We start from the raw sequence: 14,845 nt of genomic DNA, 5'->3' as shown, positions 1-14,845 counted from the left end.
GTTGTGAGGAGTCTGTTGGTGGAGGGGTAGCAGCTGTTCCTGAACCTGGTGGTGCGAGTCTTGTGGCACCTGTACCTCTTTCCTGATGGTAGCAGCGAAAACAAGAGCGTGTACTAGCTGGTGTAGATCCTTGATGATCACTGCTGCTCTCCGATGGCAGCGTCCCTGTAAATGTTCTCAATATTGGGGAAGATTTTGCCTGTGATATCCTAGGCTGTGTTCACTACCTTTTGGAGGGCTTTATGCTTAGGGGTGTTGGTATCTCTATGCCAGACCATGATGCAGCCAGTCAGCAAATTTAGTAATTGTGCCAATTTCCTTATCATCATGGTTAGGGCAATGCTGTTACAGTGCCAGCAATCAGGAGAGGGGCCGAATCCTACACTGTCTGTAAGGAGTTTGTACGTTCTCCCCATGTCTGTGTGGGTTTTCCCAGGGGACTCCAGTTTCCTCCCTCTATTCAAAAATGTACTGGGAGATGTCGGTTATTTGCATGTAATTGGATGGCATGGGCTCTTGAGCTGAGAGGGCCTGTTACCGTGCTGTATGTCTATATTTTTTTTTAATTTAAATTAAATAAAATTCAACAAACAGCAGGGGATCCAGCACCAATTGCTGGTCACAGGCTTCCATTTGAGAACCAACTCTGCACTCCTACTCTCTGATCCTGTCAATATTGTATCCAGTTGGCGAGCTCATCCTGGAGTTGAAGTGATCTCACCTTCTGGCCCAGTTTCACACTTGGGACTTTTCCAAGAGCTTTTCTGTGAATCATCCAGGCAGTGTCCACTGTCCTGTCCTTGTCAATCTAATACAAATCCTCAGTTGTATCGCATAACATCAAGAGCAAAAGTCTGTGTTTGTATGAGTGCTTGAATAGAGTGTAAAATGAGAGTTTCCTTATTGATTGGGTCTGAGAGAGCTAACTTTAACCCACACAATCGAAATGCAAAGATCATAGTGCAATCCAGACCTTGGCACTAACTCCAGTTTGAAAGCCATTGAGATAGCATGCAAGTTACAGATGTATCAGTAATTATCTTTCAACTTTCTGTAGATCACTGAACATGGGGGGTGGGGAGGAGAGATGTAATCCAAATATTTAAAAAAGAACAAGTGTAATCATGCAAACCAGTGAGCTACCAGATTTGATACAGGGCATGTGCTTAGAAAACATCAGGAGGATGGGATAATGTAGCTGGGTAACAGTCAGGGAAGGGAAAGGGAACAGGCAGGCAGTGCAGGGTACATCTGTGGCATTCCCTTCAGCAACAAGGATACCCTTTTGGATACTGCTGAGGGGGTTGACCTATCTAGGACAAGCAGCATCCAGACCAATAGCACAGTGGTGGGCTCTGAGCCTCAGAAGGGAAAGATGAAGTCAGATAAAGTGATAGTTATAGAGGACTCAGTAGTCAGGGGAACAGATAGTAGATTCCGTGGTCACAAAAGAGACTCCAGATAGTGTGCTGTCTCCCGGGTGCTTGGGTCCAGGATGTCTCTGAGCGGGTGCAGAATATTCTCCTAGTGGAGGGTGAGCAGCCAGAGGTCATGGTACATATTGGTACCAAAGACATTGGCAGGAGTTAGGTAGAAGTCCAGCAAAACAAGTTTAGGGAGTTAGCAAAGAGGCTGAAGAACAAGACTTCTAAGGTGGTAATCTCTGGATTACTCCTGGTGCCACAAGCTCGGGAAGGTAAGACAGGAAAATAGTTCAGACAAATGAGTGGCTGAAGTGAGGGAACAGGGTTTCAAGTTCTTGGACCAATGCAACCCACTGTAGGGAAGGGGTGACCTGTACAAGTGGGACAGGTTGCACCTGAACCCGAGGGGAACCAATATCTTGGCAGGGAAGTTTGCTAATGCTTTTGGGGGGAGATTTAAACTAGAAATACAAGGCAGTGAGAACCAAAGAGGCAGTTGGCACACAAGAAGGGAGAGCTGTTAGGGAGTTTGTGTGGAAGAACAGGCAGATAGGGCAAAATTGCAGTTGTTGGGATGAGTTGCAATGTAATATGGACACAGAATCAAAAGAAACGTAGCAAAAGGTTTTGTATTTAAATACACATAGCATAAAAAATAAAGTGGATAACCTTGTAGTTCAGGTACAGATTGGTAGGTATGATATTGTGGCCATCCGTGTCATGGCTGAAGGATGGGATGTCATTGGGAGCTGAATGTCCAACAATACACAGTGTATCAAGTCTGCAGATGCTGTGATTGTAGTAAAAACACAGAAATGCTGGAGGAACTCAGTTGGTATTTACAGCATCCAAAAAGCAAAGATATATTGATGACATTTCAGGCCTCAGCCCTTCAAGGATGAAGAAGAATGAGCCAGATGCAGAAAACCTCAAAATTCAGAAATGTTGGCTGGGGGCGGAATGCAGACCCACAAAAGGTGTTGACTGGATATGATAAGGGATGAAGTAAGAATTTATCATGTTTGTGCAAAAGGAGACAGGGAAAAGGGAGAGAGGCAGAGCTGGGGGAAGGTGATGGGGGAAGAAGTGTTGGGGGGTGGGTGGTTTAACGAAAACCAGAGGTTGATATTAATGTCATCCAGTTGGAGCATGCTAAGTCAGATGAGGTCTTGTTTCTCCAATTTACGGGTGGTCTCAGTGTGACAGTGCATGAACAGGCATGTCAGCAAGGGAATGGGATGGGGAATTGAAATTGGTAGCCACTGGGAGATCCACGCTATTGCAGCAGACAGAGCCAAAGTGCTCAACAAACCAATCTCCCTGTCTGCATCCAGTCTCTCTGATGAAGAGGAGACCACAATGGGAGCACCAGATGCAGTAGATGACCCTTCAGATTTGCATGTGAAATTTTCCTTCACTTGAATGGTAGTGAGGGAAGAGGTGTGGGCAAAAGTGGAGCATCTCATGCAGTCTCAGGGGTAGGTCCCAAGGGGAGAATTGGTGGGGAGGGAGGAGTGGACAGGGAATTCATGAAGGGAGCGGTCCCAGCAGAAGGCAGAGAGGGGAATATACGTCTTGTGGTGGAATCACGTAGTTGGCAGTGGAAATGGTGGAGGAGGATGTGTTAGATGCGGAGGCTCGTGGGGTGGTGGGTGAGGACAAGAGAAATCCTGTCGTTGCGCGTGAGGGCCGAGGGGGCTAGGACAGATATGTGGGTGATGGAGGATATAGAGGTGAGTGCTGAGTTGATGGTGGTAGAGAGAAAGTAGTGTTGCTTGAAGAAGAACATCTCTGATCATCAGGCATGGAAATCCTCATTCTGGGTGCAGATGTGATGGAGACAGAAGAATTGAGAGAATGGAATGGAATCCTTGCAGGAAACAGAGTGGGAAGAGGTGTAGTCGAGGGAGCTGTGGGAGTTGGTGGGTTTGTAGAAGATGTCTGTCTATAGTTTGTCTCCCAAGATGGAGACAGTTTGAGGAAAGGGAGAGTGTAGCTAGGGATGGTCCAAGTGAATTTGTGGGTGGGTCAGGGAAGTTAGCTTCAAAGATTGGCTGAGTACCTCCAGCATTTCTGTGTAATGAAATACAGACATCCAAACAGTAGCTGGGATGTGGACAACAAATAGATGTGTCAGAAGAGCAATGTTATGGTGGTCATGGGTGATTTTAACATGCAAGTAGATTGGAAAAACCCAGATTGGGACTGGATCGAAAGAGAGGGAATTTGTAGAGCAGTTTGTTGATGAGCCCACTAGGGGGTCGGCTTTACTGGATTGGGTATTGTGTAACATACCAGAGTTGATTAGACTAAGTGAACCACGATATGATTGAGTTCATTTTGAGATTTAACAAGGAGAAACCAAAGTCAGATGCGTCAGTATTTCAGTGGAGTAAAGGAAATTTCAGTGGCATGAGAGAGGAACTGGCCAAAGTAGATTAGAAGAGGGCACTAGTAGAGAAGATGGCAGAGCAGCAGTAGAGGGAGTTACTGCAAGAAATTAGGAAGATGTAGAATATTGACAACAAAAAGGAGGAAATATTCTAAAGGAAAAATGTCACAACTATGGCTGACATAAAAGCAAGAGAGGGCATACAAGGAGGAAAAAATTAATGGGATGATAGAGGATTGAGAAATTTCTAAAATCATGCAAAAGGTACCAAAAATACTCATAAGAAGTGAAAAGATGAAATATGAAAGTAGACTAGCAAATAATATTAAAGAGGATACCGAAAATATCGCTAGAGAAATAATAATGACTCAAGGAAATGGCAGAGGAGCTCGATGAGTATTTTGCATCAGCTTTCACTGTGTAAGATATTAGCAGTGTGCTAGATGTCGAAGGGTATCAGGGAAGGGAAGTGAGTGCAGTTACTATTTCAAGGGAGAAGATGATTATTCTGGTATGGTCCTGGAGGACTGAAAAATTGCATATTCACTCTACTATTCAAGAAAGGAGGGAAGCAGAAGAAAGGAAATTATAGACCAGTTAGCCTGACGTCAGTGGTTGGAATGATGTTGGAGTTGATTGTCAAGGATGCAGTTATGGGGTACTTGAAGGCACATGACAAAACCAGCATGATTTCCTGAAAGGAAAATCTTGCTTGACAAACCTATTGGAATTCTTTGAAGAAAGGACAAGCAGGGTTGATAAGGGAAATGTAGTGCATTGGGATTTTCAAAAGGCCTTTGTTAAGGTGCCGTACATGAGGCTACATAACAAGATAAGAGCCCATATATAACAGGAAACATAATAGTGTGGATGGAGCATTGGCTGATTGGCAGGAAAGATGTTGGAATACAGGGATCATCATCTTGTTGGTTGCCATTTGCTTGTGGTGTTCCACTGGGGTCTGTGTTGGGGCTGCTTCTTTTTATGTTGTATATTAATTATTTGTGGCCAAGTTTGGTACAAAGGTAGATGGAGGAGCAGGAAACAGGGAGGTTGCAGAAGGACTTAGACAGATCAGGAGAACGGGTAGATGAAGTACAAGGTTGGAAAGTGGACGGTCATGCACTTTGGTAGAAAATAGTAAACTGGCATATTTTTATTTAAATAGTGAGAATATTGAAAATAACAAATGCAAAGGGACTTGGGAGTCCTTGTGCAGGATATCCTGAAGATAAGCTTGCATGTTGAGTCCGTGGTGAAGAATGTAAATACATTGCTAGCATTCATTTCAAGTGGAATATTGTATATTGTGAGCAGTTTTGGGCTCCTCATTTAAGAAAGGATGTGCTGATCTTGGAGAGAGTTCAGAGGAGGTTTACAAGGATGATTCCGATAATAAAAGGGTTACCTGAGGGCGATTGACAGCTCTTGGCCTGTACTTGTGGCAACATAGGAGAATTGGGGGGGGGGGGGGGGGGGGAGGTAATCTCATTGAAACAATTTGAACGTTGAAAGGCATGGTCAGAATAGACGTAGAAAGGTTGTTGCCCATGGTGAGAGAGTCTAGGACAAGGGGACACAACTTCATGATTGATGGGTATCTGCTTATTACAGAGATGCGGAGGAATTTCTTCAGCCAGTGGGTGGTGAATATGTGAAATTTGTTGTCACACACAGTTGTGGAAGCCAGGTCTTTGGGTGTTTTTTAGGCCGAGATTGATAGGTTCATGGTTAGCCAGGGCATCGAAGGTTGTGGGGAGAAAGCCAGGAAGTGGGGCGGAGAGGGAAAATGTATCAACTCGTGACTAAATGGCAGGACAGACTCAATGGGCTGAATAGCCTATTTTTGCTCTTTTGGCTTATGGTCTTATAGACATGAAAATGGGTGGTACTGACTCTGAAACAAAATGTTTTGAAGATATTTCAGATGTTGAGTGATTGCACAAATACAAAATGAATGCAGTTTAATGTTTAACTCCCACCCAGAAAACAATACAATTAAACATTGAAAATTATGTATATTAGTTTATCTAATGTGTGACAGGGAAATATCTTCTCCATTTTACTACCAAGAAACCAAGCTATTAAAGACTTGGAAATGAGCATTTTGTCTTTAGCCATTTCAGTTCACATCATGAATGTTCCAGGGTCACCTATAAATAGAACAACAGAAAATGACCAGTTTTCTTCTCTTTCACAAGGTGCTCTTCTTTTTTTGTAAATTTGTTGCCTTTTTATGAACTTTGAACTGGAGCCAATTAGGCACAAGGTGCAAGGGACTTTAAAATCCAACAACTGTGCTATATAAATGGTTATAAATGGTAGATGAACACGATGCCGGTTGTTTTTTTTTTGATACGCAATGAGGTCAGTGCTTTGAACTGAAAGTACTCCCCATTAATGTTATTTGCCTTTCTTATTTTTGTCCCAACATTTCTTTGGGATGGATTCAAAAATTTAAGGTTGAAAGGAGTGTTTTGGTTCATAATCACCCAGATGAGGAACAAAACTTGGATATTCTTTGAACAGTTGCCTTAACTGTGCTCGAACTAATCAAATATGAAGCAAAAAAAAATTCCCAGGAAAAATCTTAAATCGTTGTCAGTTAACAAAAGGACTCCATTTTGGTATTGCATTCATCTACCCTTGGGAACTCGCCTCTCATAAACAAGGTGACATTGGTTTCAGCTGGACAGCAAAGGGGAATTCAAGTTGGGAAGTCAGGTGGTCTGCTGACTGCAAAATTCTGAAATTGATTCAGACTTGCCTTTTGCCATCCTCCCAGCTGTATTATCAAAGGCTGTTAGAAACCCAACCCAACAAATAGATCATCATTGCTCTAGTAGAGTTGCAATTGATGCTTCTGATCTCCCCTGCCCAGAGAAAGGAAAAAAAGTGAAAGCGATATCCTACCTTGTCTCAGCTGAAACTACCGACACATATAGATGGACTGAATGTCATGGAGAATTAAAGTTCAGGACCATATAAACGAGTAAAATAATTTAAAAAGTAGTTGAAATAAACATTTTAAAAGCCATTCCATTTCATCACCAAAAATGTCATTGATAATACTTAATTGGAAAGAACAGCACAGTAGTGCTAAACTCTCCCTACACTGTAACCCTCTAGGAGTCACTTAAATGCCCCTAATGTTTCAGCCTCCACCACCATTCCTGGCAAGGCAATTCAGGCACCCACAATGCTCTAAGTAAAAAAAACTTACCCCTGATGTCTCCTCTAAACTTTCCTTCCTTCACTTTGTACATGTGTCCTCTGGTGTTTGCTATTCCTGCCCTAGGAAACGGGTGCTGGCTGTCCACTCCATCTTTGCCTCTCATAATCTTGTAGACAATTGCTTGTTCAAAAGTTTTTTCAGATAATTAAGAATATTTTTAAAAGCTAGAAGTGACATCTCAAAGTAGTCTTACTTTCAGGAAGATGTAAGATGCTGAGGTCAGACCATGTTTGGAGTATTGTGAGCAGCTTTGGGCCCCATATCAAAGGAAGGATGTGCTGGCGTGGAGAGTGTCCAGAGTAGGTTAATGAGAATATTCCTGGGAATTAGGGGGTTAAGGTTTGAGGACTGTTTGATGGCTCTGGTCCTGTACTAACTGAAGGATGAGGAGGGATCTCGATAAAACATACCAAATATTGAAAAGAGATTGAGTGGACATAGAGATGTTTCCAGTTGTGGTAGAGTTGAACGAAAGGGCACAGCCTCAGGAAAAAAAAAAAGAATGACGGTTCAGAACAGAGATGAAGAGTAATTTCTTCAGCCAGAGGATGGTGAATCTATGGCAGGGGTGTCAAACTCAAATTCACGGAGGGCCAAAATTAAAAACTTGGACTAAGTCAAGGGCCGAACTAAATATTTATTGAAAATTTTCAACAACATCTGCATGATTTCTCTTCTTTCAACATATGTAATGTTAAACTTTTTCTTATTAAAATAAATGTTTAATAATAGTTTTGGATAAACTCTTTCCAGAAGCATTAACAAATGAGAAATAAAATATTCAATAAATAATATTTCTCTATAGAGGATTTGTCAAATGTTGCTAGTGTGCTGTCGAATAGTAAAATTTGAGGGCTATTGAGAATGTGGGAGAATAACATGATTCCTGAAACAATCAAATGGGTGACTGATTGTGGGCATGAACTCTAGTAGGGTTATTTGCCATGCCCTTTTTCCATTGGTACAGATATCCTTTGATTTACACACTTTTCAAGTTTTATGCCTAATGAGCTTGTATCCAGGTGCAGGACCATTTTAAACCTGGAATATATTTATCATTGTGACATGAAACTATTGGAAGATCGTTTTATCCTGAGATTAAAGTTCATAATCCTTACTCAGGCCTGTGTGCGGGAGGGCTGGGTTTGCGAGCGATCGGGTTGGACAACGACAGTGCGAGGGCATTGGCTCTCACTGCAGGGCGGCATCTTGGCGGATCAGCGGCCCCGTCACCGTGAGTCACGGGTCGGCCTGCGGCAGGGAGGGGAAGTGGGCAACAGTCCTGGCGAGGTCAGGCCCGAGGCCTCCGGTTCCGGGCGCTGGGAAGCGGCCTTGGCTTCTCCTGACACCAGCCAGGCCCCAAAACCAGAGTCCACGGTGAGACCCTGCAACGTAAACAGAGGAGGTGGGGGCGATTAGCAGGCTGACGCCAATGCATTCTGGGATTTGTTGTATTACTGTGCATGCGCTATACTGGCGCGGTGGCCAGCGGGCCACCTCTAATACATTTTTGAAATGATCTTGCGGGCCAAATATAATTATATCGTGGGCCAAATTTGGCCCGCGGGCCAGAGTTTGACATGTGTGATCTATGGAATTCATTGCCAAAGGCAGCTGTGGTGGACAGGTCATTGGATAGATTTTAAAAAGTGGTTGATAGGTTCTTGATTGGCATTTGATAAAGTCCCACACTCAAGACAGGTTAGCACAATTGAAGCCTGTGGAATTTAAATAACACTGTCCATATGGATAGAAAAGGCATTTTTTTGAGACTCTCCCATGGTTCTAGATGTGATTTTGCACTGAACCTCTTCATAACAAATGTAGCTGGTCATGGGGTTGAAGGGTGAGTGGAGAGCATTTTGGAGAGTGGCCATTACTCTTGGAAATAATATATAGTTTGGTCCAGAATTAACATCCTGGATTGGGAAAAGTTCAATATGAATATTTTGAAACAAAGGTTGACTGAGACTACACCTGACAAGTGGGGGTTAGTTAAAAGTAAAACATTGATCGTTCAGGACCAATATGTTCCCATAAAGATGAAAGATAAGAACAGCAATTCCAATAAACCTTAGATGTCAAGAACTGTCAAAAGCTAGATTTAAAAAATAAGTCCATTATCTATCATACTGTGAGAGAATAGACAGGGGTTAAGAGAAATATATTTTTCAGTGAGGATTGTTGGACTCTGAATGTTTTACATAATGAGTAGTTGAAATAGAGGCAAGATCATTTTCAGAGAGGAATTAGATGTACATCTCAAAATGAAGAGGTTATAGGGCACTACGCAGGATTAGATTTTGGATTGTTGGCACAGATAGAGAACCCCGTGCTTCATTGTTCTGAACCATGGACCTGTATTGCTTCATACTTGCCTTTGTAATAATTCGGCTTACTACATTATGCCATACAAGTATCCTGACAGAACTAGTTGTGTTCAAACAAAACTTAAAAGTAAACTATGGGTAGCATTTACCAGCTTAACACATTTAATTCCAAATCTATTTGAAAATTTGCCTTGTACAAATTGCAGTGCCTTAAAGCTGTAATTATAGTAATCAGCTGAATTATTGTCAAATAATACCATAAACTGTTTCTATCTGGCAGCTCCATATCATTTTTAGAAAACCAAAACAAACAAATGAACTATTGAACTGTCTACCTTCAAATATTTCAGGAATAAATATCAGCTCCAGATGGTCCCATAAAAATCTACTTTTGCTTTTAATTTTACCACATATAGTTTTGACTAAGGTCAAGTTTTAGCTCATTGTTGGCAAATTCACTTTAGTCTTAAAACAGTTATTAACAATTGTAAATTTTTTTTTGCATTGTTTGCCTTCAACTTACTTTGATCTGGAAAAATAAACACCATCGGGAATGTGCATTTCTGAAATATCCTGTGTCAAATTAGATGTTGCCTTCTCATGAAGAAAACATGACAGTATTCCCGCTGTGGCATTAGAGTGGCCCCCACCATCAGAGTGGTTGACTTTGGCCAAAAACTTGCCACCTTTGCAGTTTGTGCATTCTGTATGGAGAGATGCTGGCCATCTAGAATTTTTGAAACCAGAATATGAGATCTTGTCCATAATTCATGGCACTATTACACTTACCAACAGCTTGTATGTTTCTGCTGTAACTGAACAGCAACAAAAAGATTCGTTCCCATGCACCTCATCACATTGCTCAATTCTGTCTTACTAGTTACCTTAACAATGTTGCTTATCCTCATGAATGTTTCCACATGTTTCAGAGGGCAAATGGCTGAGTCTTCTCCAATATCACTGCTGTACTTAGAGAAATCTATTCTCCACTTAAGAAAGTGGACAAGGACGCGTTTTCCTTTATTTGCCTGTGCTCCAGTTATGAATTTGTAATCAAACAATTTAGATGTAATAAACATGCACATTCCAGATTTTATTCAAGTCATTTGTATACATTTTGGTTTGACCATGTAGAAATTATATCATCTTTTTATACATACTGTAGTTCCCCAATTTAAGGGTGTGATAATGTTTGGGACATTGGCTTCACAGGTGTTTGTAATTAATTGCTTAATTGGTGCAGATCTAAGATCTAGACGTCTAAGCTTTTCATTCCTTTGGAGTCTGTAGTTGCCATTTTCAACATGAGGACCAGAGTTGTGCCAATAAAAGTCAAAGAAGCCATTATGAGGCTGAAAAACAACCACAAAAAAATAAAGCAGTAGGAGACATCACCCAAACCTTAGAATTACCAAAATTAAGTTTGCAACATCATTAAGAAGAGTGCACTGGTGAACTCAGTACTCGCAAAGGGACTGACATTCCAAGTAAGAGCTCCACTGCTGATGGCAGAATTCTCATCCTAATGAAGAAAAATCCCCAAACTGACAGATCAGAAGCACTCTTCAGGAGGCAGGTGTGTATCTGTCGGTAATTACTGTCTGAAAAAGTCTTCATGAACAGAAATACAGAAACAACACTACAAGATGCAACTAGTTAAGCTACAGAAAGGATACCCAGATTAGTTTGCCAAGAAATATTTAAGAGCCTGTGGAATTCTGGAAAAAAGTCTTATGGATAGATGAAACCAAGATTAACCTATATCAGAGAAATGGCAAATATAAAATCTGGAGATGTAAAACAATTGCCTAAGATCCAAAGCATACAACCTTTTCCATGGTTTGCATCTTGCAGTGTCGCCTCTCTATTTCTATTCTATGGACAGTGGTCATTGACATACCAACATCTGCCTTTTTAAGAGTGTTTCTGATTTATCAGGCATATGTTTGAGGGTTATTCTTCATTACGATGAGAATCTTGTCATCACCAGTGAAGGTCCATGGAATACTAGTCCCTCACCTTTATAATGATGTTCCAAACTGTTGATTTTGGTAATCCTAAGGCATTGGGCAATGTCTCTTACCGTTTTATTCTTGTTTAACAACCTCATAATGGCTTCTTAGAATTTAATTGGCACAACTCTGGTCCTCATATTGAAAAATGGCAAATAGGCTCCAAAGGTGATCAAAATCTTTGAAGCAATCTTAGCTCTCTTATCCTTGCAACAGTGAAACAATTAAACATACCTGAGTACTCACAAAAACCTGTGAAGCCAAATGTCCCAAACATTATGATGCCCTGAAATGAGGAGACTATGTATAAAAAGTGTAATTTCCATATATAGATACAAAATAACCTTGAATAAAATCTGGATTGTAAACTTTAATTACATGTGATTTGTTTGATTACAAAACTGTGGAGCAAAGGAGCAAATAAAGGGGGGAAAAAAGTGTCTTTGTCCTAACATTATGGAGGGCACTTTAAATACATACAAAAAGGGAAAATGTGATATGTGCTGCCACAGCTCCAGCAAATCCAGGTTCAATCCTAATCTCTGATGCATATTCTCCCTGTGACCACGCGGGTCATCTCCCAGTACTCTGGAAAATATGCAGATTGCTTGGCCATGGTAAATTGATAGTCTATAAATGAGTGGTAGAATTTGGGGAATGGGATTTATGTTAAATTGTTGCGAATTGAGTGGGTCAAAGGAGCTGATTCAGTGCTGTATCTCTCTAATAAATCTCCAATTTACTGAGATGAATACTGCATTGCACTTTAACATTCTTTCTTTGGATATGAAGTTTTTGCAATGTTTTCATGTATTGTTCTCAGCTGTTCTTGGGAAAGCAGCCGCTAGCCATCTACAGAAACTGCTACATCAATATGGAGAATAATCCTTGTGACCAGATATAGAGATTTTTTTTTCCCCTCATTGAATCTTCTATTTCAGTAGCATTGCTTCATAACACGCATTTTCCAGGAGACTGCGTGCAATTGAAATCATCAACTTGATATTATTGTGTTCAGCTAAGTAAAATCACATTTTCTTTCAGACATTTCTAAATTTGGATAATGACTTTATTCTAGCATTAAAGTATAATTTCTTATAAAATGAACAATCCAAATTTGTGCAGCAGATTATATAGTCTGTTCCAATTACAGCTTCAGCAAAGTGCATTTTAGGTACATGGCCTTTGAGTGACTTTTCCATTTCACTGTGAATTATTTTCATTGGGGGAGTTGTCTTTTGTTTTGGGTTGCTAATATATCATTGAATTTAATTTTCTCAGTTTGCTCGAGTGAAATCTGAACATGGAGTCATTCAATTAGTACACTAACAAATCCTCACACCGGAGCATCTCTTGCAAACTACAACAGGAGAAAATAAATTCTTGTATGCCTCTTGCTGGCAGCCGAGTCAAACCACACACTATTGAAGGGAACGAGTAATATAATGTAACTACTTCACTGGTGGAACTGTTTGTTTATATCCAAAGGTTGCAATAATTGTTTGCCACTTTGTAGTGCCCTTTAACATTATAGCAGGCATTTGAAACAAGTGTACACTTTCTGCTGCCACAGTACAGACCCTTTTGGTCAAGTTTTCTTCAAGAGTTGGGTGCCACTGCTACTTTGGTAAAGTAAAAGCTATTCTGTGTCATCCATTACACCAGTGCTTTTCCACTCATATCACTAAGTAATTACTTAAGATAGTATGTGAGTGTGTAAAAAAAATTGAAAACCACTGATTTACACAGACTGATGAGGGCGTGTGTGTGTGTGCTCAATTTAAGGAATTCCCATCACTGCAACTGAATTTACATGATCTGGTCACAACATTAACTAACTTGATGATTATAAATGAAGTAAGATGTTATTGTTAATATTCAGTTGCATTTTTGTGATGCTACATGTTAATAGTCTTTAAAACTAGGTATTACAACTTAATTCAAATAATTGCAGAGGTTCTTTCACGCATTTTCATTTTTTTTTCTTCTTTCCCAGATTATTTGCAGGCATTGTCCCCAGAGTTACCTGGATCAGTCTTGGAGGTTTTCTTTTTTTAGGAACATACGATAAAGTCCACAAGGTGCTCCTATAACATGTCAAGAATGTTGCCGTATTTTAGTATAAATTGATTTTTATTAGACATTTCTATATTTTACATTTATCTAATGTATATTTTTAGCAAATATAAATAAATATGTGTGAAGGAAAGTTACACTTCCTTGATTTGCCTCCATTAAACGACTTTGCTGTGTCCTTTCTGGGAATATAAAAAAAAAGTTAATACTGACAGTAATTTTACTTGGTGTTATTTTTACTTAGGAAGGGGTAAGCTCTGATCAGGTCGAAGAACCTTAAAATTCAACATGCCTATTCAATGTATTATAACTTTAAATTCAGACTATTGTAGCAATATTTAGTTAAACCTCAAATGCTATTTTATTCAGTAAGTACACCGTTTTCAAATTATTCGTGTAGAAGGACACTGCTGAACAGCTCATGAGAAGACCAAGTGGTTTATAAACAAGATGCATTTTTGACTTCTCCAGTGTCCCACTGGCTGATTGTGACAATACAATTTTGCTATCATATTTGAACCTGTAATCAGAAAGTTTTAGGTTACTTCTCTGTAATTACTCAAATATTTCTGAGGGAAACTGAATTACAACTTTTCAATGGTTATTCAAAAATGTCTGAAAGAATTAGATCCTTATTAAATTTGTACAATTCCAAGAAATTTTGTCAACACTGATCTTGCCATTTAGAACAAAGGCAGCGCATTTATTCCAGCAATTGTTATGCATTATAACCTTTCATATTAAGGCACTGGGTTTTTACAAAATTTAAAAACAGCAACCAAACAGGAGCAAGTTTCAAAAATTCTAATGGTTCATGTTATTCATGCACTAAATAAGTTTAAAATATCTTCTGCAAAAGATACATATGAAACTCTTATATACAAACATACAAAACATTCCTTTGTACATTATTCCCTACATTTACATGCTTCAGAAGCAAGTAAACTGCTCAGCTTTTAATTCTTCCCAAGGAAGTTTTAAAAAAAAAAAATTATGTACACATTTAAAGAACACTTGAATAGGTCTTTTCCTATACAAGCTGTGTCCTGCCACATCTCTTCATCTTGGAGAGGTAAGCTAAAGGAGGTGAGGTAGTAACAAAAAGTTGACAATCTTTTCAGTGCACAGGTGTAAGTTTGCATTCTTCTGCAATTTACTGCTTTTCAGGTAGTCTCAAGAATGTTGTAACTGTCCATTAAATAGCAAAGTCTGTTTGATGTCAACTTCAGTGTCACTGTGCAATAAAGCCCCAGGTTTCTCACACAACAATGCTGAATTGCCCAAGGTCTCCAACGATGTAAGATGGACTGGATTGTGAAGTTCTTGAGTTAACTGCACAGGTTGGGAAGACATACCTGAAAAAAGTTGACAAGTTT

General features: G+C 40.0%; 2 protein-coding genes across 9 annotated transcripts in view; one reads left to right on the top strand and one right to left on the bottom strand.

Moving 5' to 3' along the window:
• The window catches only part of slc25a26 (solute carrier family 25 member 26), a 289,265-nt gene that overhangs the window by 263,837 nt on the left and 10,583 nt on the right, over positions 1-14,845 (top strand). For 4 of the 6 annotated variants that reach the window (XM_069937121.1, XM_069937116.1, XM_069937115.1 and 1 more), the window contains one exon: positions 13,390-13,474. In XM_069937121.1, coding sequence (XP_069793222.1) covers positions 13,390-13,464 — 75 coding nt within the window. In that variant the 3' untranslated portion in view covers positions 13,465-13,474. Of the gene's footprint in view, positions 1-13,389; positions 13,633-14,845 lie in introns of those variants that run through there. The other 2 variants (XM_069937118.1, XM_069937117.1) reach the window with 1 other exon arrangement.
• Positions 14,146-14,845, bottom strand: part of lrig1 (leucine-rich repeats and immunoglobulin-like domains 1) — a 124,153-nt gene continuing 123,453 nt past the window's right edge. For all 3 annotated transcript variants that reach the window (XM_069937111.1, XM_069937112.1, XM_069937113.1), the window contains one exon: positions 14,146-14,824. In XM_069937111.1, the coding sequence (XP_069793212.1) occupies positions 14,643-14,824 (182 nt within the window). In that variant the 3' untranslated portion in view covers positions 14,146-14,642. The remainder of the gene's footprint in view (positions 14,825-14,845) is intronic.

This window comes from Narcine bancroftii, chromosome 5 (assembly GCF_036971445.1).
Source record: "Narcine bancroftii isolate sNarBan1 chromosome 5, sNarBan1.hap1, whole genome shotgun sequence".
Lineage (NCBI taxonomy): Eukaryota > Metazoa > Chordata > Chondrichthyes > Torpediniformes > Narcinidae > Narcine > Narcine bancroftii.
This window is presented reverse-complemented; position numbering and strand designations above follow the sequence as displayed.